Source organism: Eurosta solidaginis, chromosome 5 (assembly GCF_040869045.1).
Source record: "Eurosta solidaginis isolate ZX-2024a chromosome 5, ASM4086904v1, whole genome shotgun sequence".
Classification (NCBI taxonomy): domain Eukaryota; kingdom Metazoa; phylum Arthropoda; class Insecta; order Diptera; family Tephritidae; genus Eurosta; species Eurosta solidaginis.
The window spans coordinates 42,664,510-42,686,127 of NC_090323.1; the positions used below are offsets into that span (position 1 = coordinate 42,664,510).

The 21,618-nt window shown below is 37.7% G+C and overlaps 1 protein-coding gene across 9 annotated transcripts in view; it reads left to right on the top strand.

Annotated features, from left to right (window-relative positions):
- Frl (formin-like protein) overlaps positions 1-21,618 on the top strand; it is a 208,245-nt gene that overhangs the window by 177,279 nt on the left and 9,348 nt on the right. For 6 of the 9 annotated variants that reach the window (XM_067787703.1, XM_067787704.1, XM_067787702.1 and 3 more), the window contains 6 exons: positions 3,611-3,697; positions 7,919-9,658; positions 9,733-9,946; positions 12,368-12,660; positions 12,728-13,282; positions 17,293-17,412. In XM_067787703.1, the coding sequence (XP_067643804.1) occupies positions 3,611-3,697; positions 7,919-9,658; positions 9,733-9,946; positions 12,368-12,660; positions 12,728-13,282; positions 17,293-17,412 (3,009 nt within the window). Of the gene's footprint in view, positions 1-3,610; positions 3,698-7,918; positions 9,659-9,732; positions 9,947-12,367; positions 12,661-12,727; positions 13,283-17,292; positions 17,413-17,695; positions 21,228-21,618 lie in introns of all 9 variants that reach the window. The other 3 variants (XM_067787707.1, XM_067787709.1, XR_010953490.1) reach the window with 2 other exon arrangements.

A 21,618-nucleotide genomic window follows, 5' to 3' on the forward strand; every position in this document is an offset into this window, starting at 1 on the left:
TCGAGATATCAACGACCTACTTTGCGTGAGCGCTTCCTTTTTTCTAAACACAGGGGTAGCGGATATTGCTTTATTCTTTTATATTTGCTTCGCGAAACCATTTATCACAAGGAAAACCACAAGCAAGCTCGGTTATAAGAATTATATTAAGCAGATAAACTTCAGTTCTAAATATCCGCAAAAAGGTTAAACAAGCAGGAAACCAAAAGCAAATTGCGCATGGGATTTTCTTATCTTTAATATTGTAATGTTTTTTATTTATATCTTTTTGTTTGTTTCCCCTTGAAAGTGGATCACAAAATATCAAAGCAAAGTTTATTGCACTCAATACGCTGATATATGACTCTGTATGTCGCATCACAATGGGTCATATCGCTTGGATTTATTTAATAGTAAAACCAATGCTGATACACCAGACGACTTTTCGATTTCAATGCATTTCGCGGCGGTTTATGCTTTTATTGCGTATACGTTAGATAAAAATTGCATTAGCTGTGATCTTATGCAGTCGTGTCACAAAAAGACGCCGATCCTCAAATGAAATATGTAGGTTTATATATAACATTGAAATGCTATCTATGATAGAGAGAGCTTATACTTTTTATCATGATCTATTCTCCTCGTCGGAAAAACACTTACCGAATGTAATAATTTAGGATATTAACCCTATCCCTTTCTGCCCCAGGGAGCAAAGGTTAAGGTGCTTGAGAGACTTTTGGATATCTATATTAGGTCAAGAATAACAGGCCAAATCTTTCAAAGGCGTAGTAAGCTTAAATGAAGAGCAGGTAAACAGAAACCGCCCTCCTCGAGCTCGTTTGTACTGTAGAAAAGTCACTCCATGACAAATATAACATCCTAGCTGCCTTCTTAGACAGAGGGTGCATTGAATAATATAGAAACCAGCGCTATTGTCAAGCCTTCGAAATCGCCGTAGTAGACAAGCACATTCGCGGTTGGACACAATCAATGCGGGAGAACAGAACTATACAGGCAGGCATGGGCTAGGTGACAACAACCCGAAACGTGAAAAGATGAACACCCCATGGTGGTGTTCTCCCGATATAACACTCGAGCTTGCTAAGAATAGCGCAAAGGTAGCTCAATTTCGCCTGCCTTCACTAAACGGCACAGAGCTCTCGCTTTCAACCAGGATTAAATATGTTGGAGTCCAAACAGATAATAAATAAGCTAAACTGGCAATTCAATATTGAACGAAGAGTAGGGATGACATCTCCTACTACTACTACTACCCCCAGCGGGTCAGGGGGCTTAGAATATGCCTGTCGTAAGAGGCGACTAAAATTCCAAATTCATTCAAGGGGTTGTGTAGCTCAACCCTTCCAAGGTGTTTCTAGCGCAAAATATAGCTTCTCCAACCCAATTGTCAACCTCATCTACCCGTGGCGAATCCTATTACTGCTGAGGCTCTGGCGACCCCAAGTTCCTCACGGATCCAGGGGGTGGGAGGGCGGAGTGGCCTTGGGGGTTTCATGTGGTCAGACTAAATCGTTCCCGAGATGGTCGGGCTGGTACCTTAATGGTGCTTGTTACCGGGACGTACCGGATTTGCATTCGGCAAAGGACCATCAACATCGATAACACTCCCAAAAGCATGCGGGGAGTGTCGTTATCGCTACAACAACAACAACCTACTACTCGTGTAAGAGGAAAGTTAGCAGAAACTCTGGCCTATGATCAAAACTTACGATGTAGCTTTACACAGCAGTTATATAATCCATCCTATTGTACGAATAGGTATTGTGGTGGCAAGCCTGGACAAGCAATATAACGTATCAAAAGTACAACGGGCCTGCTTCTACAAGGGTAACAGGATCATTTAATTCGTGTGCAACGGCTGCATTAAATTTTATCCTTAAACAGTTGTCACTGGACCTCCACATACGCCTTACAGCTACAAACTCTGCCATCAGATCTAGGGAGTTTAGGTGCTAGAACGAGAAGCAGTATGGCCACAGCGGTGTCCTTAGAAGGCTACCCGATGTAGATTGGACAAAACATTATCTTTCGGCTATATTGGAGTTTGACAAGAACTTCAAGATGAGGATACCCTCGAGAACGGATTGTTCAGGTCACATGGTATGTAGTGAGGGTGTCACCTCACTATTTACTAGCGGGTCCCAAATGGAATGAGGTGTTGGTGTAGGGGTCTTCTCCAAACAGCTAGATGTGGCACTTTCAATCCATCGTCTAAACTCAGCTAGTATCTTCCAAGCAGCGCTCATGACGTTAGATTCACCACTTACGTCCCCCAAGGCCGTCGATGACTGTAAAAAGGTGCTGCGCAATGCAGAAAACTCAGGGAGCATTACACTCACATGGGTACCAGGTCACAGCAACATATAGACGGCAATGAAAATGAGGCTGAACTGACAGAGGCCGATGCACGGTTAGACACCACTGAGACAATCGCGGTACATCGACCGCTGTTCAAAATTAGTAATCTACGGACTCGTGTAGGATCAACAAAAAAAGTTGACCAGACTAAACAAGAAAAAAAACAGGGTTCTCTTAAATTTGTAGGAAATAAATATTTATGATGACATCAACAATTACAGCACATTTGTGATTTTGCATACACACTGAAAGAATGGGAATGCCCTCCAATGCAACCAAAAGGTTTAAGAAAACTGCAATCCACTACCTCTGCAAATGTGCAACCCTGGCGAAATATCAGATACCGAACTCTGATCGGTTTTTTGCTGTCTGATCTAAGAGAGGTATCGAAATGCACATCAACAGGTTTATTGCACTAACCAAATTGTTCGAGTAAAAACAAGCTCATTGTACACTAATTTAATATACATACATGATAACTAATAGGTGCCAGGAGAAAATGCATCAAAATGGCACGTAGAGCAATACATGGGCCCGGTCTCGCCGCTCGGGTTGCACAGCAACCAACTAACACTATCCTTACTATCTTGCGAGAGAATTAATTTGGTTTGATTGGACCAGTAAGCTCAATTATGCTTTGTTGTTTTGTTAATCCAGAAAGAGGCAGCAGGTATTTAGTGTTCTTCTAAGAACGATTGTTTATAGAAACAACGAGGTCTAAGTGCGGGACATGCTCCCTTTATGAGCACCCTGGCAAATTTGAATTATTTATCATCTGTATTTAATTAGCGAGACTTGCTCATATTGCTTTATACAATTGTTTTGTATTGATATTAGAGAAAAATTGCAAAGTTTACAAACGGCGATGGTGGCTAGGACATGTTTCTGAATTTCACTTCTTCATTAGCTAGCTTTTCGGGAGCTGAGTATTGAACTCGAATCTCCAACATTCACACTAGTGTAAAGGAAGATGCATTTAACCACTCAGCCCTATGAATGGCCCACTGCACGCTTTGCAAGCTCCCGAAAAGCAAGCTGATGAAGAAGTGAAATTCAGAAACATGTCCTAGTAACCATCGCCGTTTGTAAACTTTGCAAATTTTCTTTGGTATTCTATCGTGTTGCTGTTTTTTGTAGCTACTTCTTCCTTTTTACCTCCCATTAGTCGCCATCTCGCTCTCCTCTCCTTGTCAAGGAATTTTCGCCACAAAACGAAAAGTTTTTATTCATTCAAAACTTCTTTTGTTTACAGGAAATGGTTCAGGCAAAAGATCCGCCTTCTCATTATTTAAACAAACTGCGTACATATTTGGATCCAAAAGCATCGCGAAGTCATCGGGTAAGTTAATTTATTTCAAAAGCTATATACTTATAACTTATTGTAGTAAATAATTTTTATTTTTTCTTGCGTAAATGTATTGTAGTTGCAGTTGTGGTTGAAAGAGTAATTTTCTGTTTGTCCTACGTTCTGTTTTTGTAGTTTAGTCGCCTTTTCTTGTTACAATGTTGTTGTATTATTTTCTCTAGTTTTCTTTCTTCTTTAATTTGTCTAAATATATTTTATAATGGCTTTTGGGTGCTACAACTTTCTTCAAGGTATATGGTTAGGAAAGTTAAACCAGAGTAGTATGTCTAAATTTTTTCTAAAGCTACATTTAGATATCCTTTTCTTTGTATCGATATAATATACAGCTATATATTGTAAAATGTATATAAATTCACCTTATAATCAGGATGCGGTTACTAAAACGGAAGATCTTTTATCGAGGAAACTTCATGTTAGAAAAATACGAACTAAATAAAACAAATGGTATGGTACTCAAATCCGTCCCGCGATAGTCGGGCTAGTACCTTAACGGTGCCGTTTTCCGCAATGTGCCGGATCAGTATCCGTCGAAGGACCATCAACATCGATAAAACTCCCAAAACCCTGAAAAGAGTCTCCTTATAGCTATTCGTTTAAAAGAAGAATCTTTTATAAGAAAACCTGATTCTTTTAACAATAGTCATCTTGTTCCTACCATTGACTTCATATACAGACCCTCCGAATAGCATATTCCATGGCGGTATATGCTCGGTGCAAATATTCACAATAGTGCCATAGTACAAATAGATTTATTTGTGTGCTCACAATCGTTTATTTTTAACAAATTATTTTAATAAAATATAGCTAAACAAAAGCACTACGACCAAAATTGTCCAAAGCTCGCTAATAGCCCGAATCTCCATCTTTACAACCAAAACTTTATTTATAGATTTTGATTACGAATAAGAGCGAAAAAGGGACCCGTACATAAAAACAGCAATTAGAAATAATATATATTGTTACGAATATTAGCAACACTAAGGGGTACTGTCATCTCTAAGCCGATGCTAAGCAGTGACGTGTATGCACATCAATAATTCAATCATTATGTCTACACATATGTACGTACACGAAGCGGAGAAGCAAGGGACAAACACATGCAGATATCTTATCTGAGATGCTCCCAAAAGTATGCAATTATAATTGAGGAAGTGCGTCTGTAGCTGAGAAACTTATAGCAGATAATCACTAGTAGATTCTAGAACAGAACCGCATAGAAATGTCAACGAGGAAACCAAACACTATAAAAGGCAGCAACAGTAGAGGCGCGAGAATCAGTTTGATTTAAGCATTCCATCTGTCGAGCAGTAGCAGTATTATTTTTGAAAAGTATTTTAATAAAGGCCATTTTGCATTATTGAATAGTGGTGTTATTTATTCAACAGTTTAGTGATTCGAACGTTAGCAGAGGATTGCAAATAACGGGAATTGCAGTAAATTCGTTACAATATGATATTAATTGACAATTTATTAACTAATTAATGGCACATTCTTACTTAAGCGCATTTTTCTGAGATTTCTAAAGTTCGAAAATATAGTTTCCAATTTTCGTGTTTAAAGGTAGGAGGAAGACCTACACTCAGTCGGGAGAGGTAGGTGGGTGAAAATGTGACCGCCCTTGACGTCAGTTATCTCTACAACTGCTGGTGGGAGTTCTCACGAAACGGCCAAAATCGCTTAGACAGTTAACCGCGAATAAATGATGATGATCCAAGCGAACTTGGTGGATATGGCAAGTTCTTTTGAATTCTTATTTGGAGTGTTGTCGTTTGTATAATTTTTTCGTATCGAATTAAGAACTCGTCCTAGTACTCGGTTATTCGTTTTATGATAACTTACAGGCCGAGTGAAAAGGTGATGTGTATGTCGGAAGGATTTTCCCTAACGAATATTTTGTATGTGCAGCGCGAAGGTTTCTTCCTCATAGCCAACAAGCGAGCTTTTAAAGAAGATTTTTTTCTCATTGGAAAACGCATTTTCCCTATTGTCTTTTATTTTACGAACACCGGGTGGTTATTTTCCAGTACCTTTATATGCAACTTTCAAAGCTCGCTTTGTGAGAAGAAGATAAAGTTTTTATACAGAGGCTTTTAAATGGGATACAAGGTTCCCCCATTTATGTTGTTGTTGTAGCGGTAAAGACACTCGCCGAAGGTTTTGGGGAGTGTTAGCGATGTTAATGGTCCTTTGCCGGATATAGATTCGGTACGTCCCGATAACAAACACCATAAAGTTACAAGCCCCACCATCTCGGGAACGATTTAATATGACCACATTGAACCTTCTAGGCCAGGACTCGCCACGAGTAGGGTGAGGTTGACAATTAGCTTGGAGAAGCTATACATTGTGCTGGCAACCAATCTGGCTCTACAATCCCTAGAATCATTTGGGCATACCTGCCGCGAGTAAGTTCTAAGCCTCTTAACCAGCTGGTGTCATTTCCCGCATTTTTCTTACAGGAAACCCTGTTTTTGTTTTGGAGATACCACGCTGCAATTTTCCATTACTTTCTATACGCAAGCTTTTAAGCTCACTCTCTTATAGAGGTTAAAAGCTTTTTCTCCATGTGCAGCTTTTCGCTAACAGCCGACAAGGTTGGTTTTAAAGCAGATATATCCCAACCTTTCATTTATAAAAAAGTTAAAGCTTTTTTTTTTATTACAGACTCCCAGCAGCTATTTTTCAGTACTCACTATAAATAAAATTAAACTACTCAATATACGTAAGCTATTAAAAAGAAAGAATACAGCTTTTATACAGATACTCCTACAACAAAAAAAAAAGATTCTATTACCCAATAAAAGTGTTTATTCTTTCCATTGAGCTTATCGAATTGCACAGTACTAAACTTTATCTCTAATTTTTCTATTAGCGCCAATAAGTGAGCTTTTAAGGTTTATTATGCGCTCCTTGAGCCATTGAAAGCTTATTAGACCTACATAACTTTCCAAGCAATGAGTGTTTACCAGAAATATTTTATTTGTGTTTTGTTGGTTTGAAGGACTCCATATAGCAATCGTCCATTATTAGTAAGTACTGAACACAAGCTGTGAATGATATTTTCTGAAAAGAAGGCAAGAATTTCATATAAAAACTTCTACCAAAGCTGAAAGCTTTCTCACATAAACAACTTAAAATTTGTCTTTCCATTGAGCATTGACTTCTAAATTTTGGAACACTATTAATAAAAGGAAGTTTTAGAAAAATGTTTCTCTTAAAAGCAAAGATTTAAAGCAGTGGATGGTTTAAAAGCTTACAATTCGTTTCCTTAAACGGCTAAAAGCTTCACCCTCTATTGATAAACGATCGTTTAAGGAAAAGTTATCAAAAAGGGAAAGATACTACGGAGTAGTTGTTATTAAAGCTAAAGCTTGTACCCATATGAAAGCTTTGCCGTCTATCTAGCTTTTTTTAGGAAATACTTTTGTGCTTATAGCTCCATCTTATCCAGCACATCTAACAGCCATTATAATATTGGTTTAACTTAATATAAAAAATATACCCTTAACATATTTTCCTCAAGCTATTCTTAGACGCCTCAAGATTTTGATTAACCATCAAATACATTTTTATTATTGAACTGAATGCCTTGGCTTTGGCCTTTAAGCGACTCACCTGCTACTACTATCCATACTTTTGCGGCTTGAAAAAAATTCAGAATTTTTCTTAAAATTTCTGTATGTAGTAAAAATAAAATTTCTATTAAAAAAAAATACTGAAAATTAATGCAATATTTTCATTTTCTCTACTCACACACTCACACACTTACACTGTAACTTGTTCTTTTCTGTTTTTCATTTTCTTCCTTCCTTTCTTACTTTCTTTTTCGTTTCATGCTTTTGTTTTTTTGAACTTACAATCATAACTTTCTTTATTCTTCCTTACACTAAATTCTTTGGATAAAACCACTATATGTACACGTAATATGCAATTTTTTGTTTTTGTTTTCTGTACGCTTTTGCGCACTCCACCCACTGTCCCAAATTTGTGTTTTAACCTATAATATCCTATTAACCCTTGTGTTATCCCCGTGGGTCACAATATATGTGATTGATCTGCGGAATACAAATTATTTCCTTAACCAATCCGCACACCTTTTTGAAAACAAAAAAAACTACACTCACTCAAACGCCTTCCATCTTCCTCCCCGCTTCCTCTCCGCTTCCTGCCCGGGACAATTTTGTACACTTACAGCTATTCTTCCTCTACTTTCTTTGTCAGAAACGTAAAATGGTTGGCGAGTCTACATCGACGCAAGTTTTGCGTGATCTTGAGATCTCGTTACGTACCAATCACATTGAATGGGTTAAAGAGTTTCTAGACGATACGAATCAAGGCCTCGATGCACTCGTTGACTATTTAAGTTTTCGTTTGCAAATGATGCGTCATGAACAGCGCGTTGAAGAAGCACTTTCCGATTCGGATGAACGTCTTAATATGACCAGCAGTCAAACGGTTGGCGTTGGTGTTGGTGCTGGCTCAGCAGATGGTTTGGGTACGACATCCGTTGGCGTGAGTTCACCTTTAAGTGGTAGCATCAATTTGGATGGTACGCGACATCATCACACACATTCGCATACATCGGCGCACGGTTCCAGCGGTAATAATCTCAATGGTTTTCTACGTCCCTCGCTGGCCGAGGTACTCGATAGTCCCAGCATAAAACGACGTTCACGACACATAGCTAAATTGAATATGGGCGCATCTACAGATGATATACACGTCTGTATAATGTGTCTGCGTGCAATTATGAATAATAAATATGGCTTCAATATGGTGATACAACATCGTGAGGCGATCAATTGTATTGCGTTGAGTTTGATACATAAATCGTTGCGTACGAAGGCATTGGTGCTCGAACTCTTAGCCGCCATATGCTTGGTGAAGGGTGGTCACGAGATTATATTGTCTTCATTCGATAATTTTAAAGATGTGTGCCAAGAGAAGCGTCGCTTCCAAACACTCATGGAATACTTTATGAACTTTGAAGCCTTTAATATTGATTTTATGGTAGCCTGCATGCAGTTCATGAATATCGTCGTACACTCGGTGGAGGATATGAATTACCGCGTGCATTTACAATATGAATTTACTGCGTTAGGTTTGGATAAATATCTGGAGAAGTTACGCATGACTGAATCGGAAGAGTTGAAAGTGCAAATATCCGCTTATCTGGACAACGTTTTCGATGTGGCGGGTTTAATGGAAGACTCCGAAACAAAGACTGCTGCGTTAGAGCGTGTGCAAGAGCTTGAGGATCAGTTGGAACGCGAAGTCGATCGTAATTCAGAATTCATGTATAAGCTTGCAGAGCTCGAAACCGAAGTGGCAGTGCTAAAGGCGGAACGTGAAGACTTGCTTACCACAAAATTGAAATTTGATGAAGAGGTCACAACACTACGACGCATACTCAAACAAAATGAACAAGAGTTGAAGAAACGTGATTCCTTATTACAAAGCAAAAACCTCGAATTACAAACTTTAACGCGTTCACTGCCACGTTCCGGTTCGAATAGTGAAACATCACTGCAAAATGGTGGTGTATCACCGGATAAATGTACTTCACCTCCGCTGCCGCCGCCACCGCCTCCTTTGCCACATGCTATGTCACCGAGTAACGCCGCACCCCCGCCACCGCCACCACCTGCGCCACCAGCGCCACCACCACCGCCTCTACAACCTGGCGGCTGTATGAGTAATGGCGGCACCCTATCACCCACAATGTCAGCCAATGGTAGTGGCTCGGCAGGCTCGCGTTCACCACCATACGGCACTGGTCCAAATGGTGGTCCTATGATGTGTGCATTCCAACCACCACCACCACCAGTCGCCGGTTTCATGCCCGCTCCAGACGGTGCCATGACAATCAAACGCAAGGTGCCTACGAAATATAAGCTGCCAACGCTTAATTGGATAGCTTTGAAGCCAAATCAGGTAAGTGTGATTGTGTGTTGGTCTTGAAGTTTGCTGTGTAGCAGTAATCACTTTTCTTCATCTTTGTTTTATAGGTACGCGGCACAATTTTCAACGAATTGGACGATGAAAAGATCTTCAAACATATTGATTTCATCGAATTCGAGGAGCGTTTCAAAATCGGCATTGGTGGCGGTTTGTCTAATGGCAGCAACACAGAAGTTGATGGTCTACATTCATATCCCAGTAAACGATTCAAGAAACCGGACCACGTTTCGCTGTTGGAGCACACGAGATTAAGAAATATTGGTGAGTTTTGGATACTGTATTTAAAAGATGCTTTTAATCTGAAATAACACTTTAAAACAGGTAGTAACCCCTTGCACGCAACAAATAAAACATAAAAGTCTATTTCCCGCTTTTCCGAAATTGCATCCTACATACATCAAACAGTAGCATCCAGTAGCAGTGGCAACTTTTCCGAAATTTCTTAAACCTTAATACATATGACTCGTGTACCAAATGCCGAAAGTCTAGTCAAATGTCAATTCAGAGTTATATATTGTTCAAAAGTTTGTAATTCATTACTCACTTCAAAACCAATTGAGGAAGATTTCGATATATGCAGACCTGAATTTATTACGAAAATAATACCGAATAGTGATCGGACGTCATTCCAAAATGACATCCAAATGCTTTTGAAATTATCCCAGACATAAACCAGAAACCATCCTGAAATAATCTGGAAGCAATTTTGATATAAAACTTTAAACAATCCTGAAGCATCCACGAAAATATTTCGGAAGGTTCCGAAAGTCATTCTAAAATGTTTCGGAGATAATTAAGAAATGATCTAAAAATGTTCCGAAATGAAGCTAAAAATAATATCGAATTGATAACGCAACTAATCCCGAAATCAATTCCGAAATGATCCGGAGATAGTCCCAAAATGAACCTTAAATCTGGCGTCTTGAAATAGTCCCTTAAAACGCTTAGAAAAAATTCCGGTACAGTCCCGAAATTATTCCGAATGATACCGTAAACATCTGAAAGCGGAGGAATTTGTAAGAAAAGCAACTCGTCAAAACTTGCTGAACTTAAGCAAGCTAGTCCAGCAAACGCACAACAGGAGTACTTCACGCAACCTCCCCTTCTTGAGTAGCGGTCGTTGAAGAATCTCTTTAGATGTAACCTTCGGCCCTTTACTATTCGAGAGTGAACTGTCGATTTTATAGAGACTTAATGCGGCCATTCAAAGTTTTTTGTTATTTTGACTTCTTGTTGAGTGATTATTCCCATCTCCTAGCTGCCACGTCTTCCTGCACCTACCTCTTCCAACACACAGGAGGTCTCACCCTTCCGCTTTCAAACTGCACTGTCGATTCAAATACTTTCTTGGTCAGAGCTTCTTCGTCCATCCTCATAACATGACTATCTCGCGGCAGCATCACGGACAAGACAAAAAATCTGCGGAGCATTTTTTTCGAACACTCCATGAGCCACCTTATCTTATATTTTTATCCTGGCACATTTTCACAACACTTCCCAGTTCCTTACAAGGAACTTCAAGGTATCAGTTTCTACAGTCATGTTACGAACTTCCCCAACTCTCCCAAATTCTCTGAACTCGGGAGATTCATATAGGAGATTTCATCTAAGAAGTTCCATATTTTCCAAATGTGTAAAACAGGCTGTAATTCCTGGTCTATATGCCCATAATATTTAAGCGCCAGACCTACCGCTCCTTTTTTAGGAGATATCGTCGATCCCCCTATTCAAGGGGGGCATAAGATTGTGCTGGGCAATTTTGGATTTCCGCAGATTAGGTTGAACTGGCCGGTCCGTGAGGACTTCACATAAATTGAATTAGTCCGTAGTGATGAGATTTCTGTAGATTAATCTGCGCAAACCTGTCGTCGACGAGCGAAACCGTTGCACTTGGCTCAGATATCGGCGAGGAAATTCCTTAATCGTCCGTATAAGGTTAAGGTAATCGGGAGCTGATAGGCATTGTACAAGTTGTCATCCGGTGCAACCACTGCCGGGATAATGTTTACCATGGTTTCTCTGATGGCGAACCTTAGCGTATTTTCCTTTTGCTCGAGTGCTCTCAAGTGTTGCACTATTTTGAGAACCTTTCGGTTGTCCATTAATACGTCACCTTTAATACTGGATGCTTCCTTTCTCACACTTCATCTTGGGCATTCACGTGTGTGCTCGGGGGCTACTAGGAATCTCCCATGCCAAGATGATCTTCAACGCAAGACCGTCGAATGTATTTCTATATCTTTGAATAGATGGCAAACTTATAATAAAACAGATGACACCTTATCCCTAAAAATGTTTTACAAATACAGATCTTTTGGATCAATAAGGTGATTTATATTTTATGCACTAGTGGTGTTGTTGTTGTTTTAACCGCAAAAACAGTCCCCGAAAGCTTAGGGAGTTACGGGCATTCCTTTGCCACATTTGAGTCCGGTAAACTTCGGTACTAGTACTTTCTGGTACCATTCCGAACGTCTTGCAACAAATTTTTTTAACCCCTTAAACTTTTGGACCTGTGTGTTTTAGTCTCCTCCGACGAGTATGTAGTTAGTACTCTATTTTACCAAATAATTCAATTTGTCTTAGGTTATTAATAAGTGGAAACTCTCTTCGAAAATATTTTATGACGAAACGCTCTTAAACTTGTTTTCAACTCTCTCTCTCTCTCACTCTTTATTACAGCAATATCTCGGCGTAAATTGGATATGCCCATCGATGAGGTCATTGCCGCCATACATAGCTTAGATTTGAAGAAGCTCTCATTGGAAAATGTTGAGTTACTGCAGAAGATGGTGCCAACCGATGTTGAGGTGAAAACCTATAAGGAGTACATAGCTGAGCGTAAAGATCAAAATCTACTCACCGAAGAAGATAAATTCATGTTACAGCTATCGCGTGTGGAACGTATTTCATCCAAGCTATCAATTATGAATTACATGGGTAATTTCTTCGATTGCCTGCATCTCATTAGCCCGGTAAGTTGATATTGATTATATTAAAAAAAAAATTTATAAAAAAATTATCTCACTCTCTCGCCCACAGCAAATACTAGCCATAACCAGCGCATCAAATTCCCTCAAAAAATCAATGAAATTTAAAGCTGTGCTTGAAATCGTACTCGCTTTTGGTAATTATCTCAATAGCAGTAAACGTGGCCCCGCCTATGGTTTCAAGCTACAATCGCTTGACACACTCATCGACACCAAATCCACTGATAAACGCACCTCGCTCCTACATTATATTGTTGCTACGATAAGACAGAAATTCCCAGATTTACTAAATTTCGATACGGAATTATATTGCACGGATAAAGCGTCACAAGTGTCATTAGAAAACATTGTCACAGATGTGCATGATCTTGAAAAAGGTATGGAATTGGTTAAAAAGGAGGCAGAGCAACGTGTAAAAGGTGCACAAACGCATATATTGCGCGATTTTCTCAACAATTCTGAGGATAAATTGAAAAAGATCAAAATGGAATTGAAAAATGCTCAGGATGCATTCAAAGAATGTGTTGAGTATTTTGGTGAATCATCACGTAATGCCGATGCGGCAGCATTTTTTGCTTTGATTGTGCGTTTTACGCGTGCGTTTAAGGTAAGTTATGATGGAATTTCAATTCATTAGAAGCAATAACCCCAAGCGGTGATCAAAAAAAGAAAACCACGTCGAACCTTCTATGACTGTGGATTTGAGTCGACTCTTACGACAGGCTTGAATACCGCAAGCCCCTTAATCCGCTGGAGGGTTCGGCTGGTTAGTCACTAATCGATCCACAAATGGTACAGTAACTCCGGTATGCAGATCTCGTTGAGCAAAAGTTAGAATCGCTTTTGGCTTAGTCCAGCCTCAAATACAGTTCCTCATTCAGAATGATCATTTCGTTTGGTTTTTGGAAAACTTTGGTATCTTTTCTTATTGATTTCCGTTCCATTGCATTTTGCCCTTAATGGAATGACTTTTGGACGATTTTAGGAAATTTTTTGGAACATGTTTGGGAGGATTTTAGACCACTTCGGAAACGTTTTGTAAAGGATTTGCGAACTTGATGATTTTGGTACAATTCCGATAATACTTTCGCGGCCTTTTCAAAATTAATCTTAATTATTACCGGGGGCTTCCCAGCGTCCTTTGTTTGTTCATTTCAGTGTTATTTCTCGATTGTATTCGAAACTTATGCGGAACCAGTTCGGAATGATTTCGAAAACTTTTTGAAATATTTCCTAATGAGTTCGCTGTTATTTCGATATCATTTTCCACGAGCTGCCAGAATGTAGACGCGAGTATTTTTGAAACACTTCGGGTTCTTTATATTTTTTGGAATTAATTTTGTTTCGAAGTAGAGATTTTTTATTTCCGGCTTATACGCGGTATCGTTTCGGTCATGTTTTCCAAAATTTTTTTCGGAACCACATAATGCTTCGGGAAAGTTTTCAAGCGGCAACATTCATGGTAACTTCAGAATAATTTGTTGATTACCGTCGGCAGTTTTCCAGAATCAACGCGGCACTATGTTAGCGCTCGTTTCAGCTTTAATTTGGCTTTGTTAAGGTTTGAAATTTTAAATGAAATAGTTTTCGAACTACTTTCGACATTTTTTCATGTGCTTGGCATCATTTCAAGAATGCTTTGAAGTGACTTTTTGATTTAGTATCTGGAATGATTTGTGGACCATTTTTTAATCATTCTTTGGGTAAAACTGAGATTCGTTACGAAATTATTTTTAGGTCCCTTTCGGGATGATGTTTCGATTTTAAGAAGGATAATTTTCGGACTGTGTTGGTATCACAGGATCTTTAGAGATACTCGAGGTAATGTATCGAAACTATTTTTAGAATCATTTTGGTGTACTCGAATTGATATATTTAAAAAAAAGGTATTTTCAAGAACTATTCCAGACAATTTCAAAACTAGTTTCGGAAATAATGCAACATTATGGGACTCTTGCGGCAATATTTCTACAGCTTATCGAAATTAACTTTGGAATCATTTTGGTGATGTCTTCGAACTAGAATATATTTTTAGAACAGTTGCAGACTCGAAATTATTTTCGGAATTCAGAGCCTTTTCAGGCCAAAGTTATAGGCAGTTTAAGATGTTGTTAGGTATATTTTAGAACTTGTTCGGTTTGATTTTGGGAACGTTTTTTGAAGAGTTAGTAAAGTGTTGGTTTAGGCATCGAATATTTGTTTATAGATTATTTTTATGATCAGTTTAGCACTCTTTTAAAATTATTTTCGAATCTATTGTTATTATTAGCATAATTTCGAAGGTTTTCTAAGGTGAGATTTATTTATTGAACGAAGGAATGTTCCACGATCTGTTGTTACGGAACCATCATTTTAGGGCGATTTTTAAATGTTTATATGAATCACTAGCAGACCCGGCAGACATTGTTTTGCCCTAAATTTGGTCTATCTGCATACATTTTAATACGCTTTTTCCGTCTAACTCTGCCCTCCCCCTCTTCACTTTTTCTTAATCCTTTTATTCACTCCTCCCTCGGTCTTTTTCGCTTTCTCTATCTCTATCTTCGTCTCACTCTATCTCTTTCTCAGTCTCCTTCTCCTTCCCTCTTTTCTCTTATCTCAAATTCTTCTCATTCTTCTTCATCATTTATTGCCAGTCCAAGAGGGTGGTATCTATTTTGTTCCAGTCCCACTCCGAGTCTCAGTCCCAGTCCGTCTCTGGTCTACTTTCCGGAAAAAAGGATCGTAAATACTAATATAGACAAATTTACATACCAAATTTCAGGCAAATCGAATAGTACGTATGTAAATAGGTATGTGTGTATTATTAATTCATGTCTTTATTTCGGCTTCGCATCAGTATTGCCAGGTTGATGCGACTAAATCGAATATCGCAATGAAAATTACTTTAAAGCTCTCAGGAACAGCTTTCATTTGATATCCATATTACACACACATTCTAGGGGTATCCGGGTCCACGTTTTGGCCTATATCTCGAGACCCTAGTCACCAATAGGTATGAAAACTACCCTGTACTAAAGCACTCATCAACAGCTCTCATTTGATATCCATATTGTATAAACACATTCTAGGGGTACCCGGGTCCACGTTTTGGCCTATATCTCGAGACCCTAGTCACCAATAGGTATGAAAACTACCCTGTACTAAAGCACTCATCAACAGCTTACATTTGTTATCCATATTCTATAAACACATTCTAGGGGTACCCGCGTCCACGTTTATATCTCGAGACCCTAGTCACCCGCGGGTACGAAAAATACCCCGTATCAAAGTATTCATAAACAGCTTCCATTTGATACCCATATTGTACAAACATATCCCAGGATTACCCAGGTCCACGTTTTAATCTCAAGACCCTAGCCATAACGGGATAAAAATTATCCTATGTCTGTCTCCTGGTTCTGAGCTACCCCTCCACCAATTTTCAGCCAAATATGTTCATCCGTTCCTTCCTCTTCAATCACTCTTTATCTGTTAAAAAAAGCGCCTCAAAATCCGTTACGTATTTTTAAAGGTTTAAGCATTCAAAGGGACATAGGGACAGAAAAAGCGACTTTGTTTTATACTATGTAGTGATGTGCATCCATACATATCTATAAACCTACGCCTGAAGTTAAATAACGCAGCGAATGCTGTATATGTACGTATGTATGTGTCGCATCATCCTCACTCAAAAGTGATTAGCGCGCACAGTTCACAGCGAACAGCCACACAAACACATTTTTTGGTAAAAATGTTACTTTTGTTTAAACAATTTGGCTGATATAAGAAAGGAATCAAGTATTTTTTTTGATGCAGATCGAAGGTAAATATTTCAAAGTTTTACTGAAAAGTAGAATTTTTTAAATCCATCCATCCGTTTATGAGTTATAGCTGTGTAAACAAAAACTTTATGATTTTTTACTACATTTTGGCAATTTGCCACGCCCCTATAATATATATCGTCAAATTATATTAACCGTACCATCTCACGTAGCTAAGCTTTCAAATGCAAACAACCGTTTTAAAATCGGAGCATTCTGTTTGAAGTTATGTGCATACATGGCATTTAGCGACTTTATTTTATAAGATTTATAGATAGATATATAGATTCCAGGATCCGTTGGAGCTGATGTGGCGATCTATTTGGCCTCAGTTTTGATGAACTCGGGACTGTCAAAAATTTTGTGGGATTCTTTCGGAACATATCGAAATTATTTTTGAAACTATTTCGGTGTTGTTTTTGAAATCATGTATAGTTTTGGGGACTTTTTTCACTATGAGATCAACCCCTTTCGAAATTATTGGTTTTGTTAGCATAGTTTTCAAAGCCTTTTTAGCACGATTTTTTAATTTTAGCAGAAATATTCCAGGATCTGTTGTTTTGGAACATTTTCAATTAGATTTTTCCAGCATTTGTTTGTCAGAATTGTTTCAGTGTACGTTGCAGTTGATATGCGGATAATTTGTCCTTTTTAGGATAATTTCAGTATTGTTTACGACACATACATTTTTCAAGTATTGCAGAATTACTTCGAATTTCTTTCGAACTAATCTTTGAAACTACTTTCGAACTTGTTTTCGAAATTAAACTCATATACAAATTCACAATATTAAAAATGGTTTTGCCTTTTTTAGATTCACGATCAAGAAAATGAGCAACGCAGACGCTTGGAACAAGCTGCAGCACAAGCTGCAACCAAAAAAGAAAGCGATCAAGTATTACTGCGCAATAAAATGAACCAGAAGAAACAGCAGGTAAGAGAGTGTCCAATTTAAATGTATGGTGCCTTTTTCTGCTTCTTTTTTATTTTAACTTAAAGCATTCACTCTATGCTCGTTAGACTGCAAGGCTTTTTTAAAATTTGTATTTGAAATATGAAAAGTATGTTCGAAAACTCATTTAAGTATGCATAATTTTGACAAACATTATTTTGGCTGCGGTACTTCATATATATTATTAATGATTTATTTTTTTGGTAATTGTGTTGGTTGCAGTTGTTATTGTTTTTTTTTTCTTCATTCATTCATCCATATACAGAAACTGGGTTGCGTGACTATGGAAAGCAGTTTACTACACAAAGCGCTTATTAATTCGGCGTGAACCAAAAAAAAAACGAAAAAAAAAGAAAAAACAAAAAAAAGAAAAGACAAAGCAAATGTTTAATTGCAGTTAAAATAATCAATTCAAAAAAAAAAATAAAACAAAGTAAAAATAAAATAGTATATCAAAATTTTTAAGCAGTAGAAACATTAAATGAAATGTTGATTGATGTACAGTTAAGCAAAAGATACTAGCAAAATGAATTGTCTGCTTATTTGTTAAACGTTATGTATTGCATAATTGTAATTGTGACGTGTGGAATGTTGTTTTTGGAAAATATGAAAAAAACCTATATATTTTGTTATTGTAAAAATTAGAAATTTGTAAGGTGTTTTCGGTTTAAGTATAAATAAATAATCATAAATTGTGTGATATAAAAATTGGTGGTGGTATCTACATACAAACAAACCTACCACTGCAGCTAGAGAGCAAAACTGAAATGCACTGCGTAAGCGCGCATTTTCAAAAGGACAAACTGCATTGCGAAAATTGAAAATGGTGTAAGAGAAAAAAGTAATCCACTGCTAAAATGCAATCATAAGCACATAAATATACATACCATATACGATTTTATAGCTCATAAATATCAAACACATATGTAATTATATATACACTTATAAAGCACTCACATACATACCTACGTACATAAGGACTAGCACAGAAAGCTCTGCAAAATTTAGAACTCCCTATAAGTTTTTTTGTAATGACTTGGTACGCTTTGAATACATTTTTTGAATGGGCGTTTCATGACACTTTTAAAAATATACGAGTATAAGCTTCTGAAGTCAAGCCTTAAAACATTGTGGATGAAACTAAGTGTGATATCTTATCTGTCAACTGTGTGGCAGGATGTTCAATATGGCTACTTTTTAGCATTTTGACAGGGTGTTCAATATGGCGGCGCATATCTTCAGCGGGTGATAGAAAGAGATACAGAATGAGACAGCGATAGTCAATTCCAAATCAGGTGATCCAATCCCTTTGGAACTTTGACGTCTATGCAGAAGATATCACACTGGTTTGATTCACAATGCCTTAAACCGCGAGCATTGTGGATAAAACAAGTGTGATATCTTATCCGTCAACTGCCTGACAGGATGTTCAAGATAGCCACTTTTTATCGTTTTGGCAGCGTCTTGACAGGATGTTTAATATGGCGGAGCATAGGGCCGGCTATCTTCAGCGGGTGATAGCAAGAGATACAGAATGAGACAACGATAGTCAATTAAAAGTCATGCGATCCATTCTATTTGTAATTTTGACCTCTATTCAGAAGTTATCACACTTGTTTTATCCCCAATGACAGCGAGAAAAATGAATAAGATCGAAAAGCTACGGAGATTTTTTTTCTACATTTCGGCGAATAATCCCAATTTAACTAACAAAAATTTAGCGAAATTCACAGTATGGTTCTATCATACTGCCCGAAAAATACGGGTTGCCGTTCAAAGGGAACGGGAGACGCCCAGTTGGAGAATAATGTTCTATCTCTAATTAGAAAAAATCGTTCCATGTCAGCAAGAGATATTGCCAAAATAGTCCAAACCACACGTGTACAGGTTACATAAATTAAGCAGAGAAATGGTATTAAAACTAACAAAAAGAAAAAATTTCCCAAACGAAATAAAAAAAACAGACGTCAAAAAGCATTTCCCCTTGCTTTCCTAAGCTCTATGAGACCAAATTTGCAAACAAAATTTTTTGTGTCATTATGGATGACAGAACGCGTCTGAGAACGTTGCCAGGAGCGGGGTGCCTTCTGCAATTCCTACGTTTGCGGGAGGCCCCTTTTGGGAGCATCGTGGTGGCTATGGTTGATATCCGAATGCGGTAAGAGTTGGTTATCTCGAATGTGTAGTTGCATTGCAACCTCATGGCACCCTTAGAATAGAAGAGGTGTTAGATAGGCCTCCAACCCCACCAAGGAGATGGTGTGTGCACTCACATCATCGATTGGGACCAAGGTAGCGGGTCTTGGGGTGGTAATGTATGCTTGGATGCACCGTGAGGTTAGGCCAGCAATGGCAGGCACTCACGTAAAACTTTTCACTTAATTCCTACGTCTTCATAATGGTCCAACTATATTTTGGCCGTGCCATTTACATTACGCTCGTGTCACCAAATAGTGGTTCATTGTGTTAGGAAAAATTTGAATTCACCTAACGTGACTGAGTTGCGGCGGGCAATTGAGCATTATTGGGCTTTGATGAAAGCAAAAAGAAAAACTTTTGAAAATAGGCAACCAACAAAAACCGCTACAGAACGTGTTACTTGTTACGTGGCGAGCGGTATCGCAAAAAGTAAGAAAACCGTTGTACAAAACTTGATGTCGGGTCTCTTGAGAAAAATCCGGTCGTATGGACAGCAACGAATAAACTGTTGAATTTTCTTTACCATTCATTGATATAAGTATTGTGGCGAATATTAGCAGTTCTATACATAAATATGCTGCTACCAAATAAATGCACAACAACAATAAAGCAAGCAGCCACACTTGTGTACATGAGCACATCAAAGTAAGCCATTTACACACATACATTGAAAGGCGACGAAGAATATTTCACACACATAACCAGCAGCTTAAAGCAAAGAGGTTATCTCACATACATATATGTAGTCATCAGCTAAGAGCAGAAGTTGTTACTCACACATACACGCACATATAGCTAAATAACCAAGTATGAGATACAACTGTTCTAGAAGGCATGTACGTGAAACGTCTAGACCTTAGGAGAAATTGGCGAACGAGGTAACCGAGAGTATAAAAGCAGTGTAAGCTGAGGAATCAGGAATCAGTTTGATTTAAACACGCTATTAGTGAAGTATAATTGTGAAGTTCTACTACCAAAGTAGTCTAATAAAGACCATTTTTCAATACTGAATATTGGAGTTAATTATACGACAGTTCAGCGGTTCGAACGTTAGGAGAAGGTGTATAATTTTCAGGAATTTACCAGAATTCGTTACAGTATGTTCTTTCATGCTAATAAAAAAAAAAGTACAAACAAAGTAACTGTTAGCACTTTATGAGTATTTTTTATTTTACAGAACTTTTTGTACCAGTCCATATATTAATGCTTAGTTTACATAATTCCAAAACCAAAAAACATAATCAACTCTAAATATATATTTATAAATACATACAACATAGCATAAGAAAAACGAAGAAAAAGTGCCTTTAAGTTATTATAATTAATAATATTAACATCATCATCATGGTAACAATAACTACCATCACAAAGAAGAAAAAAAAATTATCATTATCTACCTTAAATAAAAGAAACGCTTCCCTCCTACGTTCAATTAAGATCATCACCGCAATCACAATCAAGAATCATCACCAATCTACCTGTTAAGCGTTAAGGATAATGCTCCTAATAATCCCATCAGATATCGTTTTTGTATTGGCATCTCTGCGGGTGTGTGTTTCTGTCTCTCTCTCGCAACGCCTGTCCAAATGCGTCAATGAGTAAGTGTCATTCATCACAAATCAGAATAACTTGAATTGCTTCGTAGTAACAAAAAAGACAGAAAATATTTAAATTTTGCATAGCAATAGCGTTTTTTTTTTCTTCCTTTAAGTTCTTGTAAAAATTCCTAATGGTTTATGTTGTTCTCTTCATTTGTATGTTTCTCAATTTGTTTGTGTTATGTCTTATTTGTGCTTTGTTCGCATTTGTTGTGTATGTGTTTCAATGTTTCGTTTTTGGCATTGTGTTTTGTTTAATTTTATGTATTGTAATTTCTTGTTACTCACATTTTATGTTAGTTATTAAGTTAAATTTTTATGTAACTAACAATTAATAATATAATAAATATATATGTTTAACATTAAACACAAATAACGTCGCTCTTATTCA